This window comes from Prunus mume, linkage group LG1 (assembly GCF_029339155.1).
Source record: "Prunus mume cultivar Tortuosa linkage group LG1, ASM2933915v1, whole genome shotgun sequence".
In the NCBI taxonomy this organism is placed as follows: Eukaryota; Viridiplantae; Streptophyta; class Magnoliopsida; order Rosales; family Rosaceae; genus Prunus; species Prunus mume.
Window position 1 is genome coordinate 2,882,629 of NC_142698.1, and position 15,399 is coordinate 2,898,027.

The following is a 15,399-nucleotide window of genomic DNA, read 5'->3' on the forward strand; positions in this document are numbered from 1 at the left end:
TACTTCAAGAAGTCCAAATTCAAAATTTAGATGAAGAAATGTATTCGGTCAACATACAAGATAGAGAAATTTGAAGAAAAGTGGAAGGAATTGATGAAAGAATGTGAGTGGGATAATGATGACTGGTTGAATATGAAATATGTTATTCTTGGGTTCTTGTTTATAATGGTGACATATTTTTTTTGTAGGAATGAACACTACTGGACGTAGTGAGGGTATTAATTCTTTTTTTTATGGATTTGTTTCACCGACAACAAATCTTAGAGAGTGTGTTGTCAAATATGAGCAAGCACTGAAGAGGATCATGGATAGAGAAACTGATGAAGATTTTGAATCAAAACACAAGTATCACATTGTGAAAGAAGGAGAATTCCTTTTGAAACATGCATCGAAGTTCTATACTAGAAATATTTTGAACGAGTTCAAGGATGAATGGAGTAAATTTAATCTTTACAAAGTTGAAGAAATGCCATGTGACGACGAATATCATGCATACCTAGTGAAAACAAAACTTAGAGAGCATGAAGAGTTTGTGGTGAAGTTAAATTTGCAAACATACAAAGGTATGTGTGAATGCCAAAATTTTGAGTTTGTTGGAATACTTTGTCGACATTTGTTGAAAGTATTTGTCCGCCTTGATATAGATACACTACCTAACCATTTTATTCTTCCAAGATGGAGACAAGAAGCAAACAACTTTAGGATAATGAATTTTAAAAGCTTGGTAACAAATGATGGTAAAGAAAAATCAGAGGCTTTGCGACTTAGCCATATGTGTCATCAAGCAAACAAAGTTGGCTTACATTGCATCATCTTCAAATCAGGCATACACAACTTTCATGGAAGCTATAAATGAATTGTCCAAGAAACTGTAAGAAAATTCTACTTAGCATGCAACAATTCCTTCCTCAACAACAGGTGATCCATGTAGTACTAATCAAGGATGGACTTATGCCTAAGCTGGAGGAAGATTTCTAAAATCTTAAATATAGTTTAAATTTTATAAGCTTATTCCTACTCCAATAAATATTTAGCCCACTGCACCAAATAAATATAGCCCACACCTGCATTTTTTTTTTAAATCGCTAATATAATAAACTAATAGTAGCCCAATCTAAGTAAAGTAAATAATAGCTCAGTCTTCTATTTAAAATAAGCTCACTCCTCCTAAAGCATATAGGAAATAATAAACATCAATCCAAACCTATCAATTTGATTAGAAGCAGAACTCATGCTAAAGGTCTACCAACTTGAGCTATTCTAATCGTACTGATATTGGGCTAAACATCAAAAAATTTCTTCTAGCCACCCAAAACCCCATATTTGAACCTTGAGAGCCTAGAGGAAATAGCTCTCCTCCTCTAAAAAATTGTACCAACCTAACTTCAGTGGGTTCTTCAATCTTGGTAAGTTTTTCTCTTTATATATATATATATATATATATATATTCAATTTCCAATTTTAATTGTTGTTGTTAAGTTTTTATGATTTAGGGTTTGGGTGAAAACTTTTTGATATTGTTGATATATGTTTTATTTTTGCAACTTTTATTAATTAGCATATATGATTTTTGGTGTCTAGTATTTCTTGTTATGATATCATGTCACATGATGATAATAGACCGGCAAAGAGAGAAAAAACTAGTTATTCATTCTTCAAAAAAAGTAGATTTTATTTATATTTTGTACTTCTTTGTGTTATATTTGCTTGTAATGTGACTTTGTTTGATTTATAAAATTTTATTTGCATTTTTGTTTCGAGAGAAAAAAGGCTTATAATATATATCTCCTCTGAAAAAAAAAAATATTTAGCCTATCCCTATAAAAATTCCTGAGTCTGCCATTGGTACTAACATTGATTCCTCTCAATTGTTGCTTTTGGACCCCAATATCTCACAAACTAAAGGTAGAAAGAAGGACAATAATAGCAGTTCAAAAAGGATAAAAAGTGGTATTGAGTTGCCTCAAAACAAGAACAAAAGAAAGTGTGCATTATGCAAAAAGATAGCACAACATGACAAAAGAAATTGTCCATCAAATCTGAAAATATGAAATAATGAATCAACGAATCTATGTAAGTTGGTTCACTTTGTTTTTAAAAAAATATATATTTCTAATAGTAAGGTCCAAAGGTTATGTTTAATTTGATTATTATGAATCTAAATTCAGGCAATGAAGAGTCAGAAGACTTGTGCCAAGATATGGAGAGTGATGACCAAAAATATTGTTAATGGTGAGTTTTTTTTCAAAGTTGTTATCAATTTTCTTTTCTTTTACTTTAATTTATGCTCATTAGACAAATTAAATGTCTTTTTGTGTATCTTTTGTTGCTGTCTTGCATCAAGGATAGTCTATTATAAATTTGTATTCTAATAACCCCTCCTCCTTGGGGGAAATTAATCAAATTTCAAGTCAACTTCCAATCATAGCTGTAGCCAATTTCTGAAATGATAAATGCCTAGTTTATTAAGCTCATGAATATTCACAACAATTTGTAGCTCAAAGAATGACTTTCCCTCCAAGGCCACCTATGTATATTGTATCAGCCTGACTATGCCAGGTGTCATCTTGGACATTGTTCATCTCTAATGTTCTGAATTCCTGTTCACAATGTAAGAATACTATTTATAAATTTTGAAGCATAAGAATCTACTATTTGATCAAAATTAAACCCTATGTCTACTTTCAATGATCTAAAGAATTTCAAATAGTCCCAAAAGGATAGCTGCCAGTTATACAACATCATTTTTAATCATGAATGGTGATTCAATTAAAGAAGTTCTAAGCTCAATTAATTGGTAAAAGATAATGTCTTTTTTGGTTAGAAAAAGGAACTTTTATAAAAGCCACCTGTGGGGAAAAAAAAAAAAAACAAAGCTAATAACCAAACATAATGCATAGGAAACCACAGGGGAGCAGAGTGCAACCCAGGGTGCTAAGACTATTAGAAGAAAAACTCATTCCGAACAGCCCCACAAAGACACCAGCTAGAAGAAAGAAAAAAACAATTCATAAACTGTAATTCCATATGTCAATCCATAGGTAATCACAACCCCAAAGAGGGAGGAGGTTGAAGAAAGTGTTGTGGCATCAAATTTTCTCTTTGTATTCTCTCCCTATTAATCGAAAGAAAAAAACATAAAAGTACCCCATTTTTAGGGGTCGTTTCAAATTAGTACCCAACCTTTTAAATTTTTAACGAGCATACCCAGCCTTTGATAAAACATACAAATTAGTCACTCTGTTAATCAGGCCATTAGTGGAGGCGTTAAGTGATGACATAGTTGCTCCAATGTGGCTTTTTTTTTTTTTTTTTTTGCTGAGGTGGAGAAACTTAATTTTTACCAAAATATTAGCCATTTGGTGGAATTTCGAAAATTCTATTAAACCCAAGTTTGGAAATTTTAGATTCTCCAAGTAAGACACATCTATCAGAGAAAGCTAACACGGCGGCTGACGATCTAGCAACAATTGGTCATGTTACCAAACAAAAACAAAATGCAGACTTTCCCTTTGAAACTCATGTATGATAAGAGGAATTTAGGGATCCTTAGAGTATCCTCTTTGTAATTTTATTTCTTATTTTAAATAATAATAATAACAAATACGGAGGCAAAGTTCATACAATCTTGAATACATTTTGAACTGAATAATAATCCTGGTAGAAAGGAGGGCAAAGTTCCTACAAGAAAATCACTATATACAACTCTCTTGACCGCTACCAGCCTTGTAATTACAGCTTTAACCTACAAGAGACCCCATTATAATAGATACAACTTCAAAACTTTATTCAACTCCTGACCAAATTTTTCTTATTTTTCTCTTCATTTACAAATCCCATGCCCAATTGAACTCGTATCCAAACGCTTTATTTTTTTTCTTTCAAACATTTATTGAGCGCGACTCCATGGAACTTAATATGGGATGCATTCTTTGCTCTACTTGAGCGCCAATCCTTCAAACTGAAGATTGAGCCTTAAACTGTTCATAGTTGCTCTTAGCACGTTGAATGGCCTCCTGAAGATCTATATACATCTTCACAGATGACTCTGCAAAGTTGTTCAACTTACCACAAAACCCTGCCAAGCTTATTTGGAAACTGTCTAAACCTGAAGCCCAGTCTTGAGAAACTTCATCTCTCAACATATTAACAGCAGAATCACTACCATTATCATGTTTCCAGGATGTTAAATCTGATTCGTTAGCATCCTTCCCTTCTTTCTTTTCTTGTCGTGGTAAAAAACTGGAAGTTCGAGCTGCTAAACTCTTTATAGAATCTACCAGTTCCTCGGCAGGCGGCTTCTCAAGCTTCTCAAGCTTCTCTAACCAGAAACCACAGGTGACATATATTGGAGGGCCACAGTACCGAAAGGGGATTTCTTGTGGCCTCCTTTTCTTTTTGGAAGCCTTCGGTGGTAAAGAGATACATTTTAAAAGCCAGCCATCTATAGACTTCAGATAAGACTTTTGAGCACCAAACCACTTCATAAAACTTGACGATAGAGAGTTGAGTTCATCTTCAAGATGGATGGTAATCTGACGACGTGATTCTGACTGTACAGAGAATTTGGTGTTGCCATTAGGGTAAGCCATCGAGATTATGTGAAACTGAAGCTTGTGACATTCAAGCATCACCTCCCACATCCGACTTAACCTACAATTTTGTACAAAGAACAGAGCAAATGAAGCCCAAAAGTGAAGCATTCATAATAATCACATCAAGTATATATGTCCACATTTAACTTAAAAAGTACTAAATTCTTCCATCAGAGTACTACACATAATTATCACTAATTCTTTTTCAATCAATCACTTACAATTACACACACTCTTCTCAACTCACCATTTTTTTTTTTGGTTGAAATTCTCAACTCACCATTTTTGTTTTTCGGGAGTTTCACTAAAACACCCAAAATGGGGGCTGAAATTATAAAAAATCCCAACACCCAAAACACTTTATAAACACACCCAAAACCCATCATTACACACACTCAAAATCCATTGATAAACACACCCAAAAAATATACAATTGTTGATTTTGGGTGTTTTTCTATGTTTAAATAGTGTTTGGGTTTTTTTATAAATACATGTCTAGAATTGGGTTTATTTATAAATTTGTATTGTTTTTTTTGGTCGAAATTCTCAACTCACTAATTCAATTACTCAAGATAATGTCTACATTTAACTAAAACGTCTTTTATTATAGAGACTAACTATAAGCAGTAATTATAACTCAATGCAAAGTGTTTTGCCTGACCTGTTATATGTTCGTCATAAATACATTATTTTACGATGTTTACATATTTAGTTGCTGCATTATGGATTGATTTCGCATTTCCTAAAGTTTCACCGCAAACGTACTTAACGGATTTTTTTATGAGTTATGATTGTATAATAATATTATGTAAAATTGAATCAACAATTTAGACTAACGTAAATGTGCCGTAATATGTGCATGTGGAAAATGAAACACACTAAGGGTCTCAATCTTACACACAGACATGATTCTCCCACCGAAGACATGTGAATCTCATTTGTTCGCACTCCAGTTGAAATATCCTGTTGTTTAATGTTCCCACAGTATTTCACCGAACATCTAATCTGGATCAAATAGTTAAAGGACCAGCTTGGTAACACTATTGTTTTTAGCTTTTATTTTTCAGTAAAAGATAGAGAAGAAATGCATGGGAGAAAAGGATGAGAAAGAAGGAACGAGGAAGGGGGAGGGAAGGGATGGATGAGGGGAAAATGTACACAGAACAATAGTGCCTATATGAAAACTGAAAACAGAAACCTAAAGCAATTCCAAATAGTTTTCCATTCCTATGTCACGTTCAACTTAATTTGTATGGGTTCTTAAGAACAGCCATGAGAAAAGGACAAAAAAAAAGAAAAAGAAGAATTAATTGACATAAAAATTCTCTTCTTTTTTGCATCTAGTTTTACATAAATATACCCAATTCCAAGTTTCATTGGCTTCCGAAATTGAGTTTCTAGGACGTATAATAAAGCACTAGCAAATAGGAACATACAAAATACATACCCCTCAATCAACTCTTCAAGTTGTGGCTGAAGCTCTTTGTCTCGTAAGTCCTCAATCCTCTTTGATATAGAGTGAATTCTGTGAATAGCAACTCTGATCCTAGAATGCAGATCCTTGACAACAGCACGGGTTTTATCAATTTTTTGATAAGCTTCTCCTTTTGATTCTAGTTCCCTTAAAATCTTACACTTTATGTCGTAATCCCTTCTAACCATCTCACTAGCCTGAAAAAACAGTTGTACACGTTCATATAAATTAACAGAAGTACCCATATACTCTTTATATAATGCTAGATCAACTTACAACCTAAGATTTTAAGGTGAGAAATCTGAGGGTTTACAAAAAGTGATGCAGATATGTTTTTTAGTTTCAGATCAGAAATGCCAACACCACAAAAACAAGTTCCACATCCTTCTGCATATCTGAAATTTCTGATTTTTTTGTTTCAACAGTTGGCAGTAAAAGTACAAAAGGTAGAGACTGACATCTTGGCACTACGCGCATTATGAGTAGACATCAATCTATAAGGGCATCAAAACAACAAACACAAAGGTGAAGCCCAAATAGCTTAGTTTCTATAGTAATTCTAGTTATAACATGATTTTTCAGTAACATTCCCATTGACTATATCACATCGATGTTTTGCTTCTAAGCTATCAAATTTCCTTTTTTGTCTTTATTCATTCCCCCCTCTCCCAAGTTGCAGGGTAAGTTAGAAGTGCCTAATGCCAGAGATGTGTAGTTGTAAAATGGGTGAGTACATCTCCACACTCAGCATGTGGAAGTATACTAAATAAAGGGCTGAACTTTCATTTTTGTAACAATGAATGACTTCATGGTTCAATAGCATATCCAGTTATAGATTACCTCGTTCCACTAAATTTGATCCCTATGACGAGTTTGAACATGAAGAGAAGCAGGAATGTAAATGAAATGAAGACTCCATGAAATTCTAAATAATAAGATGGTTAAACTAATCTCAGTAATGAAATTGCTATAAAGCATATTTATGCACCTATTTCGTGATCATTTTAACAGATAACAATTTTAGTGAAAAAAACCATAACAATACCATCAACCATAGAACAGTAAATTCGATGACGACAATGATGATTACAAATGCCATAACTACTGTTATTAATCGACAGTACCTTGACCTCGTCATAAAGCTTCCTCTCCCATGCATATAATCTATCCAAGGTTGAGGCATGACTGCCTGAATTCATGCAGTAGTTATCAAAGAGGTTACCAGTATGATCCTCAATATCATCTCTTGAGTTTGCCCCTAAAGGATTCCTCGATGAAGAGGACCGAGATGATGTCGTCCTGTGCCAAGTTAAGTACTTCACAGCAGTTTGAGGAGGCTCTAAGTGGAATTAAGGAAAGAATCAGTACCGAAATCAAGATACCAATATCAAGAGTTATCTTAAATGATTTCACAAGATATTAGTATGCATACAGTTTTGTTCTCCTAGATACATCTTTTACCTAAAATGTTCTCATACACATGCGTGCTGGCGCTCAAACATTTCAATAATAGAAACTTCTAAGTTCGCCACAATTTGCTTCTTAAATAAAACTTTTGGTAAACATGCCAGTTTTTAGTTGTACAAGACTAGTTTTCCTGAAAAGCATGGCCGACTTGTGCATGGCACTCTGCCTAGTTGCTAGACTTGATAAACATGAACAAATATGAACTGGATAAACTAGTTTTGTACTTACTTAACATAGAATTTTCATACCACTCAAATAGAAGTGAAATGAAATACTTTCACAAGTTAGTTAAAAACCCTTCCAAACTCATAGCACGAGGTTCTACAAATTGCAATAATTTAACCCAAAAAAAAACAGGACACACATCAATCACATTGTTCTTTATATCTATTCAACTACATAATTACATCTTTGCACTGAAAATTACGATTTGCCAAAACAGTTATCGAGAATACCATGTAGCATAGACTTAACAGAATTATGCAACATCCATAGCACATGCATCATCCATAGTTTTTTTTTTTTAATTTTTTGAAAAGACACATAACAGAACCATTCTTGCACTAGAACCGTGTTGGTTAAAAACCAATGTCTGTGTCATGCATCTGTGACATGAAAAATAAAATGAGAAGCTTAAAGACCAAGACCTACCTTCCTGAACTTGACTTGGGTCTTCACCACAGGAGAAACAAGCCTTCAGGAATGTAGATGAAATTGATCCACCTGCTACAGTAGAAATCCTAGTGTTCATAACTTTCACCAAAAGAAAACAAACTTCCAATGGTCTATAGTAATAGGAAATTATTTCAAAATATTTAAGAATATCCATTCTTTTTTCAATCTTATATGTGCCGTGATTTAAATCTATGAGCTCCACTAAAGCAGGAGAAGTTTACTGTAGTGTTCATAACATTCCAGAAACTCTTGATTGTACTTTATTCACAGAATAAATCATCCTTGGATAACTAAAACAAGCTTAAATAGTTCCACTAAAATACTAGAGAGAGAGAGATCTTACTTTCTTTTGCTGGAAATAGCGGACGGAAATGAAACTTATTTGCTTCAAGCATTCTGGGAATTTCTTTACCGGACTCGAACGCTTTTATAAAGAGAACTTCAATATCTTTCATGCTTGAAAAAAAATCTTTTGGGGCAACCTTACTTTCAATACAATCTTCTTTAACTGGTGTTCTATTTGAGTCAGTTTCAACGGCAAATACTGAGGATGTGGCTCTTAATGGCGACAAATCAGGAGAGTTACTTTTCTCCCCATTCAGTAACTCAGTTTCTGAAGTTACACTTTCTGCAGAAGGCATTGTGTGTGAAGCGCTAGCTTCAACATGATCATGTACTCTATTAAGGTTTTCAAAACTTCTAACTAGAGTATCTGTAGCAGGCTCATCAAATTCATCTTCAGAATCTTCAGATTCTTCCCTCCCTAGAAAAGAAACCTTCTCTTCTTCATCTTCCAGCTCAGGAATTCCCTCCTCTTCCCTAAGTCTTCTCATATCATCATTATTTTCGAACACCTGGTTCACTCCCTTCCCTTCTTGAAAAGAAAACTGATGGTCAATTGGGTGAAAGAAATCGAAGTAATCCCATGGTGGAGTTTGAGGTGGGTGCGAAGAAGCTTCAAATGGTGATACCTCAGGTTTTTCAGCGGAGCGAGGCGTGGTATTCTGTGGGGTGCTCGAGGAGGTTACTGTTGCAGTAACAGGCGTAGGAGGTTTTTCTTCTACCTTTTTAGAAAAGCTACCCCTGAATTTCATATGATTTACGTGAAATCGGGTAGAATTTGGAGGAGACGGAGATGGAGAAAAAGTTTCAGCTGCATCAATGCGTTGTGACAAGGATGGAGAAGAAAAAGAGAAGTGAGAAAGGGACTTCTCAGTTTGAACAAGAGGCTCTGGCGTTGCATTAGTGGAAGTGTACAAGGAAGACTCAATGGGAGCGCCAGGATCGACAAATTTCCTAAGAGCGGTTCCCGTATTCTTTAGTGATTGAATATACATAAGATGAGCTGCTGCTAGTGAGCACCTTCCATCAAGTGCCTGCTTAACATATTTCTTCCTTTCTCGACATAGCTGCAGGGCCTTATCTTCCTCTACTTTAGAGTTTGCAGCCCCCATATCAGCAGATCTGGCCTAAAATCCTCTAATTACATCAACAGGACATAAGATTCCTCCTGAAACTCAATTTAATAGAGGTATCAAAAAATGGGAAATACATGCAATGCTGAGAATTCTTCAAGAAAACAAAATCATTTGAAACACGTACTAGCACAAGATGTAAATCATGTTCATTTTGGTAGCACCCCTTAAATCAAAGAGAATAAAAGAAATTTAAAGATAGATAAACAAAAGCATGCCCAGCCCCGCCTTCTTTTTCTGAAAGAAATGCAAATTTATTACGGAATTCCTAGTCAACAGGAAAAACTAACAAAAGAAAACTGAGGGAAAGAGTACAACATCAGAGAAATCAGCTTGTACATATCCAACTCAGGAAACGATCACAGTCAAAATTACAACCCTTACCCAAAAAAAAAAAAAAAAAAACTCTGGTGACATTATAGATTGTCAGTATATGAAGTATACAATAAAATTCCACATGCCGACCTCAATGAATAGAAACACATGTAAGAGATAAGCTAAAGAAATGGGCAACATCACCAACACCAGCTATAACAACAGCAAGAGAAGGAAATATTGGTTCAAGCTCAAGTTAATCTTGACAATGGATGAGGAGATAGCAGAAGTTCTAAAACCCTTAAGCAATTTCTCTTTCCCTCGTTAAACAGAGTATCCAAAAGGGACGGAATCTCTGAACATAAGAAAACACTTTACAAAAGCCAAGCAAAGCAAGTGAATTGGTCCAGTAAAAGCTAAGGAGGTTTGAAATTCCCATGTAAAAACTTCTCACATCTCAAAACCAATCCCAAAGATTTAGTTCTAAGTCACTACTAACCTTGATTTTTCTTTATCTGAATTCAAGCGGAAAACCCACCAGAAGAGAGAGCTCAGAAGAAACCCCAATTGAGAGATTCAATTTTTGCAACAAAGTAGATCAAATTCAAGGCCTTGGTCCTGGAGTTTGTAAAACGCAATCACAGCGTCTGCAGTTGAACACACACAGAAACAACTAGACTATTAAAACCAAACAGCCAAAATCAAACAAACGAAGCAAGATTCAGAACTATAAGACACACAGAAAAAAAAAAACCCATCTCAGTCTCACAAACCAACAACCAAAGAAATCAGAAACGAAGAACTGAACCCAAATTCAGTACCCACGAGAAAGAAGAAGCAGAATTGTACAAGAGCAGTGAAAACCAAAACCACGCATAGAGAAAAAAAAGAGCAGAGGGGGAATTTTGAGTGTACCCGAGAATTAAAGTGACGCAGAGGGCGTCGAATGATAGCTTGGATTTCAGAGCACAACAGAGACGTATGAGAGCAGTGTGTATGAGTTTCAGAGAAAATAAATAAAATAAAATAAAATAAATTCAGAAAATTCCTTTTTTTCTTTCTTTTAGTAATTAATAAGAGGCAGAGCGAGTGTGAAAGAGAGAGAGAAGAAAAAGATAGAAAGATAATAAAAAGTGTTTTTGAGATAGAGAAGTCCAGAAAAACGAATCTGCTGCCGCTGCCATGCAAAAGGCATTACACAAAGACAAGAGATCAGAGTGGATTGTGGGCCCCACTTACCACCCTTAACAGGTTTTTTATTTATAATTTTTTAATTATATAAAACCTTCCCATGAGATCTGGAGACCTGGCGTTCCTAAATTAAACAGGTCATTAAACAGTTGGCTGAAAATAAACCTATCAGCAGATGCGCGTGGCGTGAGACCTAAGCACCTTGCTGCTTGGTGTCACTCTTATCCTACGTGTGTCTCTGTCCTATCAAATGAATAGTAACTTCCTTTACAACTAAAGGCTGACACTAAAGTTGGGAAATTTTGATTTTGATTTTTAATACAAACAAGATTTTAAATTAATCTAATTTACAAAAGAAATAAAAGATTCGAACTTGAATGTAAAGAGTTGAATTCATTACCGTGACCAATTGGTCTAAGAGAAGTAATGGGTGGGAGCAAAGTACCATTACACCCATTTTCACATTTGTGTTTAGTTTTTATTTTTTTGGTATTTTTTAGAGAGGGGAAATTATATTGAGTTGTCTCAAGATTATCTCGTATATGAATCGAACACAGATGCACTTGGAGAGGGAGAAGAGTTTGGCTACTTTTTCATTGTGGTGCGATATGTGCACATTTGTATTTAGGTTGATCGATGGAGATTCGGTGAAAACTATATTGGGAATAGTTAATGGTATTAATATTGGTGATGGTATTATAATACTTGGGTTATTTTGTTGATATTTTTATAATGAAAAGTATTTTGAATAGTTGTCAGAGGGCGGCGATTATTTTGAATACTTGAGAATCAAGATCGAATCTTTAAAAATGGGATGCAATGAGGAGGAAAGATCATGATCACGACTTGATCGCCAAGCAAGTTGACTCCCCTCTACAAATAAGTCTCCACTAAAAAGAAGAGCTACAACGTTGACATCTCTCTCTTAAAACAATGACTCAAAACACAACGTGGAGAGAGAACAGATGGAGACTGAGGGGAGGGGAGGGATAGCTGCAGGTTTTTTTGTTTTGTTTTTCTTTTAAGTTTTAATCTTTTTTTTTTTTACAAATTTATAAATAAACTCAATCCTAGACATGTATTTATAAAAAAACCCAAGCATTATTTAAACATAGAAACACACCCAAAATCAACAATTGTATATTTTTTGGGTGTGTTTATAAATGGGTTTTGAGTGTGTGTAATGATGGGTTTTGGGTGTGTTTATAAAGTGTTTTGAGTGTTGGGTTTTTTTATAATTTCAGCCCCCATTTTGGGTGTTTTAGTGAAACTCCCCTTTTTTTTTTTCTCTAAAATACTTATTTTTGTTTTTAAACCCACGTGTCGTTATCTTATTGAATATGTGGAGTCCACATATGTGTCATGTTAGTAATTTAACAGAAAATTAAACGGAAACTAACGACAGGACAGACTTGATGTACGAAGAATAACCTTAAGAATTATTAATGCCACAAAAAAAACTTTCAGGATGAAAGGTGATAATTTTGTTAACCTCAGGGATCATTTGCGATAAAAACCTTTAAAAAAAAGGGACGAAAATGAAGCTAAGTGCCATGATGCTACAAAATTCGAAGTTCGGGTGTGACATTGCTATTCTTTTTCCTTCTAGGTGGTAATTGAACGCATCACTACTATTTCAATCGATGTTTGTACACTTCTCCCAAATCAATATATCAACCATTATACTTTTGTTTTTTGAGAATCATTATCGGGAAATTAAATTGGTACGTGCTCTCTCTTATAAAAGAGCAATTTTACTGTAACATAAAATCACTATTAAGGGCAGTCAATTTAAAAATAATTAATTTGCTCTATGCATGACATAAATTCCCCAATGTCTAATAAAGATTTTTGTGTCCTGAAAATTAAGAATATAATGTCAACCGAGTCTTTCAACACACCATTGTGCTGTGAGCTAAAGAGCATCCAATATCGAAGTTAGATTTAGAGTATGAAAATGAAAAAGTAAGGTTATGAGAGCATATAATGAAGTGTATGTTAAATATACACCATTTGTGATCGGAATCACCCACTATGGAGAGGTGTAAATGAGTGTAAATTTGCATAACCACCATGAGATGCAAATTTAGATGCACATATACATTTTTTTTTTTTTTTTACATTTCTTGTAGGTGAGACCTACATGAGAAAATGTGAGAAAAAGTGGAACCTACATCAGAAAAGGTGAAAGAAATCAATTATACATCTTTAGATTTACATTTTCCCCACTGGAGCAAAAATCACATTTATAACCTCCGGAGGTGTAAAGGGGATGTAAAAGTGACTTTACACTCTCTAATTTACACCTCCCCACATGGATGCTCAGAGCATCCATAGTGGGATGGTGTATTTTCAGATGTAAATATTAAGATGTATATTTGATTTTCTTGTGTTATTTTGTTGTGTGTGTGTGTTAACATTTTGAAATTAATTTTGTGTGTGTTAAATTAATTTTATTTTTCTAAACAAATAAACCTAAAAATATTTAAATTCGGATAAGTTATGAAGATTGGTGATTTTTGTGAACAAAGGTTGTGCTTATATATAGAAAATTAGAAGAAAAAAAATTTGGCCTTTTTTCCCATCAATTTCAGACAATTAGATGATTTTGGGGTATGTTTAGAAATTGTTTGGCCTTTAGATTAATGATTTTGTTGTTTGTGAAAAATTAGAGCCGTAGGATGTTTTATCTGTTGGAGCACCAATTCAAATGCCAGTAAATCAAGCGCACTAAGCCACAACTGGGGCCCGAACTAAGTTATGTTGGGGGACTGAAGTTGAATTTGTGAGTTTGGGGCGTGTAATTCCAAAAACTTCGCGGCTCTTCTCTCTTCTCTCTCCTCCTTTATCAGTCGTGGGATCCGCTTATGGGATGTAAAGAAAGATGTAAACTCCCATCCTTTTTTTTGCATATCAGCTTGAGAATGCAAATGTACAACCATTTACATACGACCATTGGAGCTTATTCTGGCGATAGGGGGTGTAAATTTGATATACACCCCCTTTTACATGCGACCACTATGGATGCTCTTAGTTCATGGAATAGTTGCCTTCCACATTTGATGGAGTTTGGCTTTTATATAACCTCTGGGTGGCTAGTTTCTCGCCATTGTGGGCGACATGGTGTGTGTTTGTCAGTCGAGACCCATTATTTTGGCCATTGTGTTAATTAGGGGTTTGATTTGGGCTGTGAGATAATTAATGGGTTTAATACACGTGATATTCTAGCCATTATTCACATAGCAGTAATTGTCACCTATGAGTGGACATGATTAAATGGGTGCCTATAATCCAAGCGATGGAGAAATTATAGAGTGATACGTTATCACCACGTTAGGTGGTGATACTCCTGCTCAAAATCAAACATGTATCAATTTTAAAAGAAAATTAAAAAACAATTATACCTGGACCTTGTCTTCCAAGTTTACCCTTCAACATTAATTAGACCTAACCCATCTCCCACTGTCTTCTCTGTGCTTCGCTTTTCCCTCACCACCAAGCTGTCTTCTCTTTTCCCTCGCCACCCACCCCAACCTTTCTTTCCCTTCTCATCCAATCCCTCTTTCCCTCCCTCTCATTCTCGGTAAAAAAGTTAAACGCATTAAGAAAAAGCCAAAAATCTTGAATATATATAAATGCAAATAAAAAATCTTCAAAAGCATCTCCTATGATGATAAGTTGACAACTCACTACTGAAAGAAAGGTAATGATGGATGTTATGGGCAACCAAGTAAATCAGATTTTTTTCATTTTTTTGTTAATTTTATCAACCACTTTTTGGGTGGTGTTGTTTGATGTTGGTATTCATAGAGGCAGGGACGGATCCAGGAATTCAAAATGGTATGGGCTGAATTTCCCTTACAATAAAACTTGACGGCACGAGTGAATTTAATTAATAACAAAAAATAATACACCTAGTCAGGGGGGGACATAATGAGCCGTACCCCTCAAAATGTATATAGTACATAAGATAGAAACTAGTAAACAAAGGCAACAATAAATAAATATGCAATGCAAACACAAAATAAAACTATTTAAGTTGCACCCTTCGAGACTTCAAAGTGTTAAAATCACTAATTAGTGATTCATTATCAATACCATCAACAAATTCTTTTTCAATGTGAAGTAACATACAATCAGCAAGAAACTCATCCTCGATCTTGTTCCGAAGTCGATTTTTGATAAGTCTCATAGATGAAAATGCACA

The 15,399-nt window shown here is 34.7% G+C and overlaps 1 protein-coding gene and 1 pseudogene across 2 annotated transcripts; one reads left to right on the forward strand and one right to left on the reverse strand.

The window, feature by feature from the left end:
* The first annotated feature begins 304 nt into the window (after positions 1–304).
* Positions 305–2,051, forward strand: LOC148920701 (protein FAR1-RELATED SEQUENCE 7-like; annotated as a pseudogene).
* Positions 2,052–3,526: 1,475 nt separating this feature from the next.
* Positions 3,527–11,171, reverse strand: LOC103330564 (bZIP transcription factor (DUF630 and DUF632)). 2 transcript variants are annotated; one of them, XM_089052528.1, is made up of 7 exons: positions 10,917–11,171; positions 10,501–10,648; positions 8,555–9,721; positions 8,188–8,259; positions 7,194–7,408; positions 6,043–6,266; positions 3,527–4,653 (listed from the first exon to the last, which is right to left on the reverse strand). In XM_089052528.1, the coding sequence occupies exons 3-7, from the start codon at positions 9,663–9,665 to the stop codon at positions 3,957–3,959; spliced, it is 2,319 nt and encodes a 772-aa protein (XP_088908654.1). In that variant the 5' UTR covers positions 9,666–9,721; positions 10,501–10,648; positions 10,917–11,171; the 3' UTR covers positions 3,527–3,956. The 2 variants fall into 2 exon arrangements, with proteins under 2 accessions (XP_088908654.1, XP_088908649.1); XM_089052523.1 differs by having other exon boundaries at positions 8,188–8,262; positions 10,917–11,124.
* Between the last annotated feature and the right edge of the window lie 4,228 nt (positions 11,172–15,399).